This window comes from Gallinula chloropus, assembly GCF_964237585.1.
Source record: "Gallinula chloropus genome assembly, chromosome: 9".
NCBI lineage: Eukaryota > Metazoa > Chordata > Aves > Gruiformes > Rallidae > Gallinula > Gallinula chloropus.
In genome coordinates, this window is record NC_140094.1 from 1,427,516 (window position 1) to 1,446,407 (window position 18,892).

At 42.2% G+C, this 18,892-nt stretch overlaps 1 protein-coding gene across 1 annotated transcript; it reads left to right on the forward strand.

Annotated features, from left to right (window-relative positions):
• Window positions 1-292: 292 nt before the first annotated feature.
• Window positions 293-18,174, forward strand: IREB2 (iron responsive element binding protein 2). Its single transcript, XM_084267802.1, has 20 exons — window positions 293-416; window positions 1,382-1,519; window positions 3,517-3,738; window positions 5,396-5,465; window positions 6,441-6,624; window positions 7,149-7,288; window positions 8,076-8,247; window positions 9,452-9,552; window positions 10,036-10,152; window positions 11,230-11,389; window positions 12,246-12,381; window positions 13,041-13,125; window positions 13,690-13,846; window positions 14,119-14,243; window positions 14,540-14,644; window positions 14,905-15,047; window positions 16,059-16,206; window positions 16,291-16,413; window positions 17,038-17,223; window positions 17,769-18,174. Exons 2-20 carry the CDS (start codon window positions 1,395-1,397, stop codon window positions 17,877-17,879), a joined length of 2,610 nt encoding a protein of 869 aa, XP_084123928.1. The 5' UTR covers window positions 293-416; window positions 1,382-1,394; the 3' UTR covers window positions 17,880-18,174.
• The last annotated feature ends 718 nt before the right edge of the window (window positions 18,175-18,892 follow it).

Sequence of the window (18,892 nt, forward strand, 5' to 3'; positions counted from 1 at the left end):
AGCCACTGGTATCTTCCCTTCTGATCCCATATGGTCACTCCTCTTCTGCAGCCTATACATTATGCAGCTCACTGTTCTGTATTGTGTAATGAAGTTCAACCCAAAGGCAGCTGGAAAAGTTCTGCAGCTCTCATCCTTCTAGTATCTAGCCAAGTGGGATTCTTTAGAAATGGGAGATTGTGATTTTTTTTAAAAGGTTGGGAGCTGAAGGTGTTGCACTAATGAAGCCAGTTCCTTTGCTTTACTCTAGATACTCTGCCTTATTCCATACGAGTGTTGTTCGAGTCCAGCATCCGTAACTGTGATGGCTTCTTAGTGAAAGAAACAGATGCTCTGAACATCTTGGACTGGAAAACGAAACAGAACAATGTTGAAGTGCCCTTCTGTCCTGCCAGAGTTGTTCTTCAAGACTTTACGTAAGTGCGTCTGCGCGTGCCAAGGCCGCTGGAAGAATCTGTGTAAACTCAGAGCTGTGTGTACAGTTCTTTGGCTTGAGACCAGCTCCTGACCCTGTGATAGTGGAGAGTCTCTTGTTCTCAGGAGAAACGTGTGCGCTGCCGCTCTCCAGCGGATTCCTTGTGATAACTACAGGCAGTGTGTGAGGGTAGGGATTGTTTTCTGGGGTAGCCTGGTTTTTGTGCAGGTGGGTAAGGCTGAAGCTGTTGGCCTACAAGGAACACCATAGGGTGAGGGCCAAAACACAAATGGAAGTGCTGGCTTTTTGGCTGTGGCCACATGGCTGACAGTTCATTGAAATACATACAGCTCTTGCTGGAGAGAAGAACTGAAAGTTAAATACTGCTTACTCCACAAGTATGTGTAATCTAATTGAATCTGGGAATAATACACATATTTCAAAAGAAGTCTCTAGGGTATGAACTTTCTTTATAATTTGACTATGGTAAATCTAAAAGGACAGTACTTCAGCAACATGCAATCATTACACTTAATTCGTTTCTCTGACTCATTAATGGTATCAAGAAGTGAGATAATTAAAAAAGGAGTTGTCCTATATAATATAAATCAGATTGCTTGCTAAGCAGAAGCTAAGTTGGGAGGATTTATATAGCATGGTGTGTCCTCCTCTCAGTTTTGTACCTTGGGTACTCTTACATATATGTTGTGGTTTTGCGTGGCAAGGTTCTGGTGGAGAAGGGGGGGGCTGCAGGGGTGGCAGCCCCAGGGTAGCATATTTTTGTAAAACAGGGCTGGCTCTGTGAGAAGAGCAGTAATGTGCACTAAGGTAATGTGTACTGCAGGAGCTTTGTTTGGTAGCAAGGTTCTATCCTCAGTTAGAACTCAGGACTTCAAATTTGCAAGAAGTGGGTATATTTTAGTGAGTGAAGTCCTGTGTCATTACATTGTTTTCTTTGTCTGCCAGTGGGATTCCAGCTATGGTGGATTTTGCTGCCATGAGGGAAGCGGTGAGAAACGCTGGAGGAGATCCTGCAAAAGTCCATCCTGCCTGCCCCACTGATCTCACTGTTGACCATTCGCTCCAGATTGACTTCAGCAAATGGTAGTGTGCCTCTTCCCCTCCCCCCAGCCCCTGCTGCTCAACTCTGCACTCCTGCCTGGTACCAAACTGCATGTTCTCTGGTCTTGGTACTGTCCCATCAAATGATTGGTCATGAGTGTGTATCCTTGAAGTTATGCCCAGTGCTATCTGAAAGAGGGCTGGATGAAAACAGAGTTAAGGAGAGGAGGGACAGTTTTGAGGGGGCATGGCTGGAGCTGACTGACAACCCAAATTCTGGGCAAGAGATGGCTGAAATAACTGGGTCTGTTATGGTTTCCAGAGAAGAATCTATCTGAAGCAAATGAAGCAGAGCTAGTTTCCAATTTTCCTTTGCCCTGTTTTTACTTCTGATGTTAAACAAAACTTATTTTTTAAATGTGACTGCCTTGTTGCAGCTGGAGACATGCCTTGCAGTGCTGCTGGATGTACTGGCAGACTGCTTTCAGCCCACAGCTTACGATTGACTCGTTGGTTTTTTTCTTCTTTTACAGGCCCATATTTTACAACAAATTAAAAAAAGGCTGCTTGTATTTACAGAGGAAGAAGTGTACTTGTAGGAGGCCAGAGAAGTATTTGGTCTGGAAAACTGACAGCCTGGTTTTCCTTTTTTGACAGGCAGTAATGTGATGAAAACAGCCTGGGGCTGCATTTTGCTAGGAACGTAGTACTGCAGGAGAGGACCAACTCGGGTTTTATTCAGCGTTTGCTGAAGTCAACACCAAGTAAATTGTGCAGCTGCCCTCTGCCTTCTTCCCCATCCCTCCACCATGGTGCTTTTTGAACCTGTGCAAGATGGTGTGAATTGCTGAAGTTCTTTGGGAATTTTAAAAGTTCATGGGGAGGTGGAAGCCTGTGGTCCAGTGGGCGTGGGTGTATGAACTGTGTTTGTAGACCTGCCAAATACGTGCAGGATTTGGGTTTGGTTAGTACTCAGGAGAGCAAGACCATCACATGTGTTAGAGTTGTGTGGTCTGGCAGCTCTGGTGTCTGGAGGGACAGCTGATTTGATTGCCATTAGGCTAGCTCAAAGTTATCAGGAAGACCAAGTGTTAGCAAGAGGTCTCGATGTGCTGCTTTTGTAATGATAAATCCAGTTTCTGCAGCTTCACTCAGGGCAGCTTTTGGATCTCACAGCTGCTGGCCTGTGATAAGAAACCCTTTGCTGCAGGGTGGCTCGTGCTGCTTTTGGATAGTTGCCATCTCCTCCTGGCCAGAGGCTTGTGAACTAAGTTGGGATTTAGGCAAGCTGTCCTCTGCGGCCATGCAGTATCCTGTGGTTGGTAACTAAGTGTCCTTCTGTTATTAAAGCAGAAGAAAGCAGTGGCTTTCATTACAAGTCAGCGATTTGGTAAATATCAAAGGTAAAAAGTCACACATTTTTCACAGCAAGTTTTCTTTGCTGTTTTGTAATGGCTGAACCTTGTACAAATAGAGGGAGGTGTGCTGTGTGGTCTTTATTCTTCAAAAAACCCAACTTTGCTGTCTTCTGATTTAAATAGCACATGAAATTAATGTGAGCCTTTGAGAATTTGTATAAGCAGCCTAATGAAATAATCAAGTTTCCTTCAGAAATGTGTTTCTGTAATCTTTCCTCTGTGGGTTTGACAAAGGACGTACTGTACTGTCTTAAAAGAAACATGTTCAGTAAGTCTACTGCTTGGATGAGGCTGTACCCATACTTGCAAAGTTTAAAACCTTGAGTTTAGCCTTTGCAACATGGTATATAAACAACATTTCTGGTTTGTTGTGAGCAAAGTGGGAGCTGTTGGTCTGGTGTTAATCTTTCAGACAGCCCGCTTCTGGTCCCTTATTACCACACTACATGAGTTAAGCTTCTCCAGTGGTACTTCACTTTGTAACAGGGTTGTAGTAAAGTATCAGTGGATTTCAGGTAATGATTTATTATCTGTTGAAGAGATTACAGAAAACATTGGAGGGAAGAGGGGAAAAAAAGAGCAAAATTGCTAATGCTGCAGTTCTTCTGTTCAATGTTACAGTGCAATACAGAATGCTCCGAATCCTGGAGGTGGTGAGTCACAGAAGGCGACAGCAAAGCTCTCTCCACTTAAAGTGCAGCCGCGGAAGGTGCCTTGCAGGGGCCAGACTGGCTGCAAGGGGCCCTGCGGCGCTGGAGACGGGAGTCGCAGCTTGGGGCAGTTTTCTGCGCAGATTGAGAACACACCCATCCTCTGTCCTTTCCATCTTCAGCCAGTGCCTGAGTATGAAAGATTCCTGTTGTAATTGTTTGCACCCTTCCGTGTTGTTAAGCACTGCCTGTGACTGTTCAGAGAGATGTGATTTTTTTTTTTAAAAAAAGGTTTTTTCTGAACACCCCTCTGTACTTCTCACATGTGCCATAGACAGGTTTCAGCATCTAGGAGAAGGTCTGATATAACAGATCTGAATTAGTCTACAATATTGTATGTATGCATTTTTTTACAAGGTCTTTATTAAACTTAGTACAGATAGGCAACTGTGTGACTCACAGCTGTGGTACTTAACTTTTGAGGCTTCCCTTGTTTCTTTACAAGGACAACAAAGCATGGGAGTAATGCTCAGGATGATACAAAGTAAACCTCAGTGAGTGAATCTGTGTATTTCTACAAGTAAATCTCAGCTTTTCCGTGAGAACTTCTCAAACGTCTGTGGCTCTTACAGACAATCTAAGAACTAGCCTATACATCTTTCCCCAGCTTCTAGGGAATGTCACAGTCCATCTGTCACTGAGTTGAAATTCAATGTATATCCTGCCTGTATGTAATGGCCTGGGGGAGCCTCATCAATCTGCCTTGTCCAGAATGTCAATATTATTAACAGATTGTTGCCTACCATTCCATCTATGACAATTACATGTAATCATCCTCCTCTTTCAGCTGCCACCTCTTCTGAGAGACTGTTCAGTTCCCTGTCTTCCTGTGGGACAGGTATAGAATTTAAAAGCTGATCAAATCTGTATCCCACAGTGATGTGAGGCTGATGGTCTTGGTAATCTTATAGCTATGCAAATCTTCCTGCACAGCACAGGAGTGGGAATGCAGAATTGGTGATGTTTGCAGCAGTATTGATGCTTCTGGCAGGAAAACAGCAGTGGTATTTATTAAGCTGAACATGAATGATGACTCTCCCTCAGGGCTTTGCAGAGCAAGATGGCCTCTAACCTTCTGAGGCTGCAGAGAAGAAAGGGAAGGGTCGTGCTGTAAAACACATCCTCCAGAAGACTGTAGACTTCCTGGTACAGAGCAAGTGTGTTCCCTTCCTTGTCCACCTTCTCAAAGCAGAGGTTATACCTCTTAAAATGTGGATGACTCCTTTATAATGAGTATCAGTAACACTTATTAAGACAAGATGGGTGATTTCATAAGCCTGTACTGATGAGTACTTGTGGGGGAAACATTGTGACTTGGAGGCAAAACATACAGAATTGGAGGATAGTTACAATTGCCCTGACCTCTACTCAGCTGCTACACAGCTCTTAGTGCATATGAAGAAGGATTCTTAAGTGAACTAATGAACATCTTGGTTCTTGACCATAATTGAATTTTGAGGTGTGCAATCTGTAAGGCTACTGATTAGGGAAGGGATTGTAGTACATGCTGGCCATAGATCTCTAAAATGAGAGGTTTTGAGATCAAATGCTTTAGGCAAACCATACCTAGAATAAATGTGCTCTCAAGCACAGCACAGATAAAATAAGCTGGTTTTCACTGTTTACAGAAAGCTTGCTGCAGGGAAGAAATTACCTTTGTTCTAATAAACCACTTCAAAGTTTGCTGCAGGCTTAAATAAGTCTTTCCTCAAACAAGAAAACATAACAACTTGATCTTCTGTAATTTGAAATGAATTATGACAGTGCTCATAAATTTCATCTCTTTCTAGGCCTGAGACAGTATTGAAAAATCAAGAGATGGAATTTGGCAGAAACAGAGAGAGACTTCAGTTTTTTAAGGTAGGTCTGTGTGAGCCTTGTATGGGTGGTTGAAGAGCTTGCTCCATTTGTCTACCAGTGGTCAGGTTCAGATGATTAATCAAAGGTAGTCCTTTGGGCATGTCAGACTCTCAAATCTGAATATAATATGGGAACAGAAATGCTTCTTAATGAGCTCAGTGCTTAGGTCACAGTGAGGTTTTGGGTGAAAGGTTCATTTATCCATCTTTCTGTCTAGAAATCTTACTCCAGTTGAACAGAAGGCACTGCTGAAGCATTGTGGCTCTCAAACTAGGCAGCAGTGCTGGTAAACTTGGTTTTAGTGCAAGTCTTGTGTGGTGACTGTAGGTGAGATCCCAGCCAGGGATCTGCAACACTGGTACTTGATCTTTGTCTTCTAATGTGGTTCAGGAATGTGTTACAATAATCTAAATATTTTCATAAAGGTAGACTGGGAGGTTTCTTTCTGGAAGTTGCAAATTAGCTTTAAATTATTGAAGAGGGAAACTGCCAAGCTGAATCTTGTTACTGGTTTCCATGTCAGCTTTTTAATCGAGGGCCTGAGTTTGCATGTAGTGAGACACTCCTCAAAGCTGCATCATCACTCTCACCCAGGAGTGTAAAACCTAAACTAAATTCTGCTATAAATACAAGTACTCAGGTTTATTGGCTACATACTAGTCTCATTGTGCTCTGAATCAGTTGTGTCAGCTGGAAGGTGAGAGATTGATGCAGCCCTGCTTTTGAAGAGGAGGTATGAATTATTGATTCAGCCCTCAGCAGGAACCAAATGAATGGCTTTGTTAATGATTACGGATGCATAGAGTCCAAGGGGATCACCTACCTCTGCTTGACAAATGAGCAAAAGCCAGTCACATAAACAGCAAGTACTGTTCCATTGCATATTAATTTTGTCGCTTTAGTTATGTTCCAAGAACAGAATTGACCTTGGAAAAAATGTCTCTCTTCTTTTTTCTTATTTTTGAAAAACTGCAGTGGAGTTCAAAGGTTTTCAAGAATGTTTCCATAATGCCACCTGAGACTGGAATGGCACACCAAGTTAACTTGGAATACTTGTCAAGAGTTGTTTTTGAAGTTAAAGACTTGCTATATCCAGATAGTGTGGTTGGCACAGATTCTCATACAACCATGGTAAATGGCTTGGGTATCTTGGGCTGGGGTAAGTATGCTAAGAATAACTCGGTGGCACTTTGAAAGGCACACTAAAGCGTTACTGGGAGAACACTTTGTTCCCACTGGGTGTTTCTATCTCAGGCATAACAAGCTCTGTCTTAATTCTTCTTTGGAGGTTTATTTTTTTAATTATTTTTCTAATGATAACCTCAACTAACACTTCTTTCCATCAATAAACTGCTTTCTGTAATGTAAGGAGAAAGTAGCCCTGAACCAATTGGTATTCAAAGGAGTGCTGTCTGTACACGTGGTATAAAATCTGTATGAAGGATTCTCTTCTCCTGGGAAGTTAGTTCTGGATATAAAACATTTTCTGGTTTACTGTGAGGTTGACCTTCAACAGTAGTCTTGTTTGACTTCATTTTTAATATAGAAATACTTAGGAGAGGTCCAGCCTCTCTTGCTGCAGCCTTTAGGCTGAAGAACAGTGTTGTTACTAGATGTTGGGACCTGAGTTATTTATGGTCAGTTAGTGAACTGATGAAATGATACCTGATGTTCTCCTTCCAGGCGTCGGGGGCATTGAAACGGAAGCGGTGATGCTGGGGATGCCAGTTACTCTCACTCTGCCTGAAGTGGTGGGGTGTGAACTGACAGGTGCAGCCAGCCCACTTGCTACATCCATAGATATTGTTCTAAGCATTACCAAGGTAAGCAAGTCTCAAAGAAAGCCCAGTTGGTTAGAAGTTCTACCACTGGTATTTGAGAACTACATTAAATGCTGGGAGTATCTTAGTACCTCTTTAAACTTGGCAGTGCAAAAAGATGATACCAGTAATCTCTAACCAGTTTTGAGTCCTCCAAAGTAGTGTGGTGGGTTTTTTCCCCTCATATGTTTTTTTTTTTTCCCTTATGGTTTTTTTACTTAAAAATAACTGAAAAAATGAAAAGTATGTGTGGAGGGTTGGGGTCAGAAGAGATGCCCTGTTTGCCCCTTTCTCCTTTTCTGGGCACCCTTCTGGTTCTAAAATACACCTGCAAGGCACAAGGCCTGTGTGTGGCTGTCAGCTGGTGTAACTGACTCCAGAAGATATTTTCTGAAGACGGGGTTTTGTCAGGGTGTCAGAAACTGTCGCTGCTGCAGTAGGTGAAGAGCTCATGTCAAGGCACTGACAAGCTGTGGTGGCTTTGAAAATAAGTATGCTCTTGCTGGCATGCTTTAAGAAGTATGTGTCTGTTCTTGACTGGGAAATGTGGTGAGCTCAATTGCAGATGGAGATGTGTTTTATTACATCAGCTTCCAGTGGAGATTTTTAGAACCCAGTATGAAAACAGGGCTTGGGTGTGGGTGGGTTTGGGGTTGGGTTTTTCTTTTTTTTCAAATGTGGGCTATAAGGTTTCAGCTTTTTGTTGTAAATTTTCATGACTTGCTAACTGTGCCTTGTTGCAGCAAGTGTACCTCTTCACCTAACCAGTGCTGTGTGTTGTTTTAAACAGCATCTGAGGCAAGCTGATGTCGCTGGAAAGTTCGTTGAGTTTTTTGGGAGTGGAGTTTCCCAGCTGTCTGTAGCAGACCGAACCACAATAGCAAATATGTGCCCTGAATATGGTGCTATTCTGAGCTTTTTCCCTGTTGATAATGTGACACTGAAGCACTTAAGGCATACAGGTAAAGACAAAAACACCATTCGTTGTAATCATGGCTTAGTTACATGACAGGATGGTTTCTGTGTAAAAGGCCAGAGTTCTTAAAGCAGTGACTTCCTGTACAGTTCAGATGTGGATTTAATGTCTGAAATTCTGCTGTACAGTAACAGGCTGCTCATGGGATACACTTCTTTGTGGGATGCTTAGTGTGTGGCGTTTGGGTCTGAGTTCATTCCCTGTTTTACTGTTTGCTTGTGGCCCACTTTGTCTCTGCGTGCCCTGTGGATTGACGTGAGGCTGTAGTTGTATGTACAGCGCTGGCATGGGGATAGCTGACTTGCCCTTGAGGTTGTGTCCAGCCTGGTTGGTTTGTCTAATGCCTGATTTACTAACACTATGTTAGTTTTTTAACATCCATTGTCCTTGTTTTTGAAGCCATAGATAATATCTTTAAAAGGAAAGATATTAAACAAATTCTCTCTTTATCTGAAAAGAGTATGGAACACAAGTCTTGATACAAAATGAATCCTATAACCACCTGTAGAGTCCCTACAGAATCAAAACCTAAAATGATTCCTAGAAATAAGTGTAACTGCAAAACAAATCCCATCACATTTCTGCTGTTTTCACCCTTTTACTTTTTACCTTTGAAGACCATTATTGTGCTTATGCTTTAAGCTAAGCTAGAAAGATGTCTGTTCTGCAAATAGAGAAAGCCATAGGGTAACAGATCTCAAAAAACCCAAACCAAAACCCAACCAAGGCTCATACACATTAGGAAGCCTGTCTGAAACTGAAATCTGTCACTGGTATTGAAGTTAAACATTTTTCATTTAATAACAAACGTTCTTTGTCTGGTCAGCACGGAGCAAATAAAACCTTTTCCAACAGTGGTCAGTAATACTGCCTGTTGTCAGCTAGGCACGTGATCTGTATTAAACAAGTAAATCTGAACAGAGACCATCTTTATGAACTTGGGGCAAATCTGTAAATTTACATGGACTTGCAACTGCTAGAGTTGGAACAGCTTACTTTGCTCCTTAATAAGAAAGAAAGTTAAGCTACTTGAAGAAAAAGTTGAAGTGCTTTAATCTGTGTATCATTCCTGAATAGCTTCTGGAGCTATTGAAAAAAGTACTTTGGATGATATGCTTGAAGCAGCTTTAATTTCTGAGACTTGTGTGTTTTGGTTTGTTTATTTTTAATGTTTGAATAACTTTCCCAAGGTTTTGACAAGGCCAAGCTTGAGGTCATGGAAGCATATCTTAAAGCTGTGAAGTTGTTTAGAAATGATGAGAGTTCTTCCAGAGAACCTGAATATTCCCAGGTATGCTTGAAATTACTTGTTTGTGAGAATCAAACATACACATCATAGAATGGCATGGGTTGGAAAGGACCCCAGGGATCATAGAGCAATAGTGGTTTAACAGTCTTGTCTCCTGCTGTAACTTTCACTGCTGTAATAAAAGTTTACATATATCAACTCACAATTTTGAGAAGCAGAATATGTTTGCAAAATGGGGTGAGGGGAGGGGAGTGCAGTAACTTCCCTGTCAACTAACAGATGCTGAATTCCTATCGCTCCTGATGGATGAGGGAAGTCTCATGGATGGCAGAATTTAGGGGTGGTGTTAAAACACTTGTTACAAGATGGATAGCCTTTTACAGTGGGCAGTCTTGAAAATGGAAGCCCAGAGTTTTAGTATCTCAGGGCATTCAGCTTGTAAGCAAGAGGCCCTGGATGTCCTGAGTGTATTTGGTGCAGTGCTGGGCTGGGATTGGTAATGTGCTTTTTCTTGGTTTTTTTTAGGTAGTGCAAATTAGTCTGAGTTCTATAACTCCCTATGTCAGTGGCCCCAAGAGGTCCCAAGATAGAGTTGCTGTTGACAACATGAAAAGTGACTTTCAAGCCTGCTTAAATGAAAAGGTTTGTACAACTGATGTGCTCTTGAAGAGGTACTTCCTGCAATCTCAGTGACTAAATGTTACGTTACTTTTGCCTTGCATACCTGCTGAGCCCTCCTTGTTACAGTGTGCACAGCCCAGCCAGTGGTGGTCCTCTTCTTGTGTGACAAGAGTCCTGAGGGCAGGAGCTGGGAAGTCAGAGGAGTCTTTGTCAGGAGCATGAACTTCACTTCACAGTTTACAGCACTAGGGAGGAAAAAACTGAAGCATATGGGAAACGTTCTCCTTTTCAGGGTGTTTTAAACATCTGTATTTTACTTAGATTTCCAAAACAGAAATACCATAAGAAAAACCACCATGCAGAGAGAATTCCAAGACTTATAGCTAATCAGTGTTATGAGTTCTTAATTTAGCAAGTGATTTTTGCTTGCAGCTTAACTTGCTGTCACAGAGGAAATTAACTTTTCTCTTCAGGTGATACTTCCAGTTAGGAATACCTATGAGTATCTGGGAATGCAGCTAATGCAGGAGTGCATCTTCATTTTTAATGCTTATCATTGAAGACTGGCAGGAGTGTTGGGAACACACTTACCTTAATTTTTTTTCTGTTGGTTTAGCATTTCTGGCTTGTAATGAGCTGTATGATACAGAAGGGTCAGAAACAAAACTGGTAGTGGCTCATGGAGTGGTTGAGGTTGAAAGGGGCCTCTGGAGATTGAGTGCTGAAGAGCTGGGGGGAGGGTGGAATGTTAAGGGAGCCAGTCTGCTTTCAGTTCTAATCCTCTTTGGGTTAAAATCTGGTGTATGCTTCTAGGTCAGAAATGGATATGTAGCATTGCTGAGAAGGGTTTGCCCTTTCGTGGGCAGCAGGAAATGAGCATGTCATCAGCCATGCCTTGACTGCCACTTGTTCATAGTTGCTGCAGGGCTGAAGCAGTTACAAAGGAAGGAGGAGACCAGTGTGTATGTGGTGTGAGACTCTGGTTACGGGTTCCTGGTGGGATGGCTGAGTATCACTTTGAGGTGAAGGTTGGCTTGGTCTTGCTGGGAAGTCCTGTGTTCTGTACTGTAATAACCACTCATGTTTTTTGTCGTTCAGTCTGGTGTGAAAGGGTTTCAGATTGCAGCTGAGAAACAGAATGACATTGTACCTGTTCAGTATGAAGGAAATGAATACAAGCTATCTCATGGCTGCATTGTCATTGCTGCAGTGATCAGTTGTACGAATAACTGTAATCCATCTGTCATGCTTGCTGCAGGTAGGTTGTGATGAGTGACAGCTACCTTGATCTTCAGGGTGCTCAGTGTTTACACAGCCTTTACCTTTACTTTTGTAGCTACTTTGTAATGATCCAGCCTCAAGGTTTGAAAGTAAACTTTTAGCCTTAAGCTGCTTGCATGTTCTGGAGGGTGTGTAACAAAAGCTATTTTTCAGTAGTAGGATCTCAAAATTTGTGTCATAAAGCAGTCCAGCTGGTGGGAGTTACAAACTACTTATATTTGCTATTTCAAGAGGTAACTGAGTTTAGGGCTCTGTCCAAGTGGATGCATGTAGCAACCCAGTTGATGAAAGGGGTGGGCTTTAGCTTTGACTCCAGCCTGAGTGATAGCAGCTTGAACTATAGGTAGCTGCAGAGTCTGGAAGGAAAATCTATACTGCTGACCTACTGCTCTGTGCCTTAGCCTTTAGTTGAGGAGTATGTGCCCTACCTTTGCAAGCTGTGTATGACACTCCCAGAACAGTTAATCCTCTCAGACCCTGCTTTCTTCTTTTGAGGTCCTCTGTGGCCAAGGCAGGCCCTTTGAGGCTCTGTGGCCTGTGTCAGGAGAGCAGTAAATGGATATGCAGCATCAGCTAGAACAGGGGAAAGAGGTTGTTATTCTTGTAGAAAGGGAAATGGGAGTCTAATTTATAAGAATGGGAATAGAAACCTGTAATAATTTAATAAATTGAAGGTCTGCTCATCCTGGGGTTTTATGCTTAATTGAATTAAGGTAGTATCATGTGGATGTTCTTTTAAGGGGTATTGAAAACATAAGCTGTCTCTCTTTTTCTTTTTTCTTTTTTCTTGTTTTGATTTGGTTTTTTTTTCTTTTTTGATTTGTTGTTGGTAGGGCTTCTGGCTAAAAAAGCTGTTGAAGCTGGCCTAGTGGTTAAACCCTACATCAGAACAAGCTTATCTCCGGGCAGTGGCATGGTTACACATTACCTCAGTTCCAGTGGAGTATTGCCATACCTCAGTAAACTCGGGTAAGTTGGGGCTCCTGCTGCACAGGTTGTTCCAGGGAAACAACACAGGTTGATGAATGTTGTTAATGCTCATTTTGGGGTGGCTAGTTCTTAACTTCATAAATAGCCTGTCACTTTAACTGCTTACTGTCTTAAAGTTGTGGTTTCCTCTGGTTTAGTCCCATATTGCCATTTATCTCTACCTCATCTGAGCTCTTTTTTCAGTAACAGCCTACTTAATTGTAAGTGTCTTACAGGACAGGATGCACTTGTTAGTGTATTTTAAAAGTGGAAATGGGATGTAAACTTGTCAGGACAGTCTCATCTTCGTCTTTTCATAAAGTTGAGGCTGTTGTGGATTGTTCAGCGTGGTAGCTCTGTAGCAATAACGATTATGTTCATAATTCAACTGTGCTTTGTGAGCAGTGTTACTGCCTTCGCTTTGCTGTCACTTAAAGAAATAACATCTTGAGATACTTGATAAATTGCAAAGGTGCTACATTGTGTCTTCAGGCTTGTATCAGAGAGATGTAGTGTCTGCTGTTTGCTTCCTAAAAAATGTAGTTGTCAAAGGTATAAAATACCATCTCAGCAATTGCTAATAGGAGGCAGTTTTGCTACCGTGTTGCTTGTGATCATTTCTTGTGCTACTTCATGGTTTGGGTTTTTTTCCAATGTAGGTTTGAGGTTGTTGGTTATGGGTGCTCAACCTGTGTTGGAAACACTGCCCCCTTGCCAGAAGCCATCAGGAATGCAATAAAACAGGTAAAGGTCTAAGGCTTGTTGAATACAGCAAAAAAGTTCTTAACTCTAGTTTGTGCAAAGTAGGCTTTATTGTTGGTCTGGACTTGGCTCGATGTTTTGCACATCGTCATGTCAGACACAGACCAAGGTAATGCACTGCTGTGTAAAATAAACATAATAAACAGCAGTTGGGGAGTAGAGATACAAATTTCAAGATAAATTTGATTTCAATCATAGGAAGCATACAATCTGTAGGAAGGCTTTGAAGAGTTACATGCTTGTCAGAATTTAACCAGCAGTGTCTAAACAGCTGCAGCATTTGTGTCCTGTGAAGCAAAAGAAAAATACAGTAAGCAGAAGGCAAAGGTGGGAGAGGAGTTCACTGAAGTGACTGGAGAACACATCAGAGTGTCAAGAGTGAAAAGGAGGAGGGAGAAGAGTAGTGGGAAAGAGTGAAATGCCTTGAAATTGGGAGTATTAGAATAGATATTTGAAGTGAAATGCTGAAAGCCCACCTGACTTTGTCAACAAAAAATAGCACAAGCTGCTGAAGCCTAGAAAAACATATCTGGGTCTGCCTTTCAGGGTGATATAGTTGCCTGCGGAGTACTGTCTGGAACAAAGAACTTTGAAGGACGTCTCTGTGACTGTGTCCGTGCCAACTACCTTGCTTCTCCACCGCTAGTAGTTGCTTATGCTATTGCAGGCACTGTTAGAATAGACTTTGAAACTGAGCCCTTGGGTGAGTATTTCCTTATGTCTTGTATTTCTGCATCTAATGCAAATGTGGATAAGGCTTCTTGTGCCCTTCAGCACGCAAAGCCAGTATACTTGAAACCACAGTCACACTGGTGCTGCTCCTGGCTAAAGCAAAGCATCTGCTTTACTGGTGAGATTCTCTGCGTATCTGGTACCACCTCTGAACACCTGAATACACAGATGCTTTCTAATAGGAAGATGGGGACTGATACTTTATTATTCAAAATGACTGTTCTGCTTTAAAATCTTACCCAGGCATTGGCTTTCATGGCAAAAGTATTTATTTACGAGACATTTGGCCCACCCGAAGTGAACTTCACACAGTGGAGGAAGAGTGTGTGATATCATCCATGTTTAAGGAATTGAAAGAAAAAGTGGAGGTAAGAATGGCCTTTTGTTGTAGGTAACTTAAGGATTGCATTTCATAGTAGCTTGATAACATCTTCCTGTTCAATATGATGGGTTTGTCAGGTTTTTTCTGTTACTGTAAAGGACGATTTAACTGAGAGGGATACTTGTAGTAAATCGTAATTCTTAAGAAATACCCACTGAGGTAACTTGTAGTGTATAATAGAAATGAAAAAGAATCACCAGTAAGTCTTTTGTTTCAGAATATAAGTAGATTGTACATCAATTTCTCTGTGATCTTTTTGGTTAACTTTTTTCTCTTTTGTAGAAAGGAAACAAACGATGGAATTTACTAGAAGCACCTGAGTCAACATTATTTCCCTGGGACTTAAAATCTACCTATATCAGATGTCCTTCCTTCTTTGATAAACTTGTGAGTACCTCAGGTCTCTTCACCAGGTTATATGCATTATGCTTAAGTAAAGGAACAGCTATTCCAATGTTTGGGTAACAAGTCTGATTATCACTAGTATGTCTCAGTCTTTTACACACCATTTGTATCTCTGGGATGTGTGGAGCCCACACATCAGTGTGCCTTCCTGTGTTCTAGATGTGGTTTGTGTCTCTGAGGATCTCAGAATTAAAACGTGCTCCCTATTTTTGTTGTTGCTTCCCCCTGCCCTTCCCTTCTAGGCCAAAGAACCGGTTTCCCCACAGCCCATAGAGAACGCCCACGTCTTGCTCTATTTGGGAGATGCTGTAACCACAGATCACATATCCCCTGCTGGAAGCATTGCAAGGAGTAGTGCTGCTGCAAAGTATCTGACCAACAAAGGGTAGGGACTTCTCATATCAAACAGCTCTAACACTGGAGAACTGCTTTGTCTGCCAAATAACCATTCAGCACGCTGCTTTCCATTATAAATTCCTGTCTACATAAAGTTGAACTTATCCATGGGTAAGCAACATAGTAAATGCTACTGGTGGTAAGGAATAGCCTTTCTTGCAGCCTGTGGAAAGTTACATCCAGCAGCTGAGACTGACTCTTATGGAGCTGGTTCTCACAGCTGTCTTTAAAGTAACATCTGCTGCCAGATCAAAAACCGTGTGCTCATTTACAAGCTGGGTGACAGATGGTCTGTTAGGGTGAGGTTAGTCACTGTTCCAGATGCACAAAACAGAGCAGAAGCTCTAGAATCACACGCCCTAAAAAAATGAAGCCCAGTTTGATGAAGGAATGTAGCTGGTGCACTAACATACCTCTGCAGCAGTGGGCATACTGTAGCAGTAGTGTGTGCCTTTCACTTTGGAAGTTCTGAAAAGACACAGAACACAGTATGGTGCTGAGCTATTGTTTGGTGTCGCACCTCTGCTGAATGCTTCTGAAGTTACTGTGTTGCCTTAGATTGCAAAGGTGTGGTGTTGTTGCAGTATTGGTGAGGAATGGCAAAGCAATAGCCTGAGGCGTGGGCTCTGCTTTCTGCCTATTGTGGTCAGTCTGGATGAGAAATATTGCAAAGAGAGAATTAGCAGCCCTTTATTCCCAGGGTGGTTGGTTGATTTTTGAGTAAAGCTCTCATTCTGGTACAGCACTTTTTAATAAAGATGCTGGTAGAGTTAATGGGTTTGTTTCCTACAGCAGGATCCCCATAATTCTTCTAAGTACCCTGCTGCTCATAGTATGTTATAATGAAGTTGTAGAAAACAAACTTAGCACTGCAGCTGTCCTCCTAAATTACCTAGCAGTGGTTTATGTATTGGGTTCGTGATTTATAATTGTTGGGTGAATAGTTCTTCCTATTTTGCACTGCAAATGTAAAGATGTTGCAATACTGCTTTTCTTCTAGACTCACACCTCGTGAATTCAACTCTTACGGAGCTCGGAGAGGTAATGATGCTGTGATGACGAGAGGAACCTTCGCAAACATCAAGCTCCTGAACAAGTTCATAGGAAAACCAGCCCCTAAAACAGTTCACTTCCCATCAGGACAAACGGTAACAACGTGCTACTTTGCATAGCTACCCTGAGATCGTGAGGTGGCTTTAGAACTCAAACTGTTTTGCTTTGTTGTTCCACAGCTAGATGTGTTTGAAGCAGCGGAGTTGTACCAGAAAGAAGGTGTTCCTGTAATTATTCTAGCAGGAAAGAAGTATGGACTGGGTAGCTCGAGAGACTGGGCTGCGAAGGGGCCTTTTTTACTGGTACTGCTGGTTTGTTTGGTTTTGGGGTGTGTTTTTGTGTTTTTCTGGAAATAGCTAAGAACACATTGTTCAGTTTGGGGCATGAATATATTTAGGGGTAATACCATGTGGTGTTTCCAGGGATGACTTGATAATTTCTCTGCTAGAACTGTCCTAGAAGAGAGGCACTTAGTTGGGATAAATCTGAGATTACTAATTATGTAACTTGGCGTCTTAGACTCCAGACTTGGAGATAAATCAGACATCTATCTAGTGCTGGCCTCTGTTTGGTCTCTGTGGGCTAGTAGGTATCAAGCTCTTGGAGACTAATTTCCACTAATATACAGACTGTATTCCGAGTCAGTCGTTTATCCATGTGGTGCAATGGAATTTCAGTCTGGGATCTTCTGCCTGCGAGCTGCAGCCTGGCCACTGTCAGAAAACTCCATGTCATACCATGTGGGCCTGCTCTGGCTTGCTTTGTCTAGAAGACATTACCCCCATACTTACAGGGCTGGTACAGAGCCTTCTCTTTGCTCTTCGGTTTGAATTGCAAGATTTTGGACAGAATGTGCATTTGAAGCTTAATTTTGTGTTTCACTGTTAACTGAGTACTGAAAGAGCAAATCACCTGTGTGTTTGCAGGGTGTGAAAGCTGTGCTAGCTGAAAGTTATGAGAAGGTTCATAAAAGTCAGTTGACTGGAATTGGCATAGCTCCACTTCAGTTTCTTCCCGGGGAAAACCCAAGTACTTTGGGTCTCACTGGCAGAGAGCAGTTCTCTATATTCTTCCCGCCAGAGCTGTCGCCCGGAATGACTTTGGATATCAAGGTATGTTTGTAACATGTAATTTCTCTGAACGTGCTGATGATGGAGAGTACAGAAAGGAAAGCTAATCCTGGTGATTGGAAGTGGGGAGACGACAAACCTTGATTCTCTTTGAAAGTAAGCTTTCTTGCCCAAAGCTCCTCACGGGCTTCTGAAGCTTCCCAGGGAACACAAACACATGTTTTCTCTACATAACGTCTCATGCAACCTGGAATTGTTGATGGTCCTTTTGGCCATTGTTCCCTGTGTCGTGGGTGCTGTATTAGGGTGGAATTGAGTCTGGAGACAGGGGTGGAACTATGAGAGAGGCTTCAGCTTCCCATGCTGTGGGAAGGAACTGTTTACCCATACTAACACACTTGGTGCTGTTTTAGGGAAACGCCCTGTTACCAATAGGTAACAGATCTGCAGTACCACACCAGCGGGTTGCGTTTGCCTGTGTTCAGCAGACCTTGGGGTTACAGTGCTGACTGGGACCAAGCAAGGGGAAGGGAAAGCAAAGCTCTTATGTGTTTTCTCTCTCTCTCTCTCTTGCTTTTGTTTTGAAGACGAGCACTGGAAAAGCGTTCAGCGTGATCGCCTTGTTTGAGAGCGATGTGGAGATAACTTTATACAAACATGGTGGAAGTCTGAACTTTGTGGCCCGAAGATTCTTATAGTGGCTACTGACTCTATGGGTACCTTGCATAACTGGTAATTCTGAAAATGCCTTGTGTGAACCCAGGAATCTGTACTGTGGAACTGCAAACAGTCCTAGTGTGCTCAAAGTTACTTCGTCCATGGATGTAAAAGATTGTGAATTATTGTAACTGCAACGAGATCCTTCCTGATATTAAATAATATTCTAATGGTGCTATTAAACATTGCTAAAATCAACATGTGTTTTGTGGCAGAGAGCTGTAAGTATGGAGGGGATGTTTTATCAGACCATTTTGTAAATAAACTATGCGAAATCTGAAACATTGTGCTGAAGATTATTATGTAAGAAGACTTTCTGCAGTTGTTACCACTCAGTTTTCGCACCTGTAAATCTGTACTGCTCTTGGTTGGTTTCAGGGTAGCAGATGGTATGGAATGTTAAAGGCCAAACAATTACTTTTTTTTCCTTGCATCCAGAGCTTAAACCAGTGCTTAGTTCTGAGTTTTTGGTCTTTGGATTATGGGCTGAAGAAGAAGCAGTCCCCATGAGGCCTGAGCTATAGCCTGTTTTACAGACCATGACCTTACCTTTATTATGGGATTATATTTCATCTGGATCCTGATTTAACACGGCTCACATGATGAAATACTGTGTGGTTAGAAGTATGGGAAACATCTCTGCATTTAAAAATGCTTGTAGTGACTGTGCAGGTTAAGTGTTGCACCCCTGCTTTTTGGCAAGCTGTGGTGTCCTTGGGTTGGACTTTGCCCAATCTGCTGCAAGGGATCAATCTGTCACTTTGGACATCAGTTTTTACTCTACTGTCTGCGATTATCATTAGACCAAGTACCTCCTTTGACTATTTTAACCTTTAAAGATTTTTAAAATGTTTATTAGGACTATTTAAATAGGACCTCTGTCTAATAAGTTATACTTGCTTGTCAAATGTTAACTGGCTGAGGTAGCCATACTGCCTTTGAGTGTGTTGTAATCTGCAGTTAGTTTACAGCTCTTCCAAACAGCATCCAGTTC

Excerpts from the sequence above, each read along its gene's own strand:
- IREB2 (XM_084267802.1), top strand. The coding sequence starts at position 1,395 with ATGGTGGATTTTGCTGCCATGAGGGAAGCGGTGAGAAACGCTGGAGGA. Across the intron at positions 9,553-10,035 it reads GAGAACCTGAATATTCCCAG|GTAGTGCAAATTAGTCTGAG; the intron begins GTATGCTTGAAA and ends GGTTTTTTTTAG. Across the intron at positions 13,847-14,118 it reads CTTTGAAACTGAGCCCTTGG|GCATTGGCTTTCATGGCAAA; the intron begins GTGAGTATTTCC and ends AATCTTACCCAG.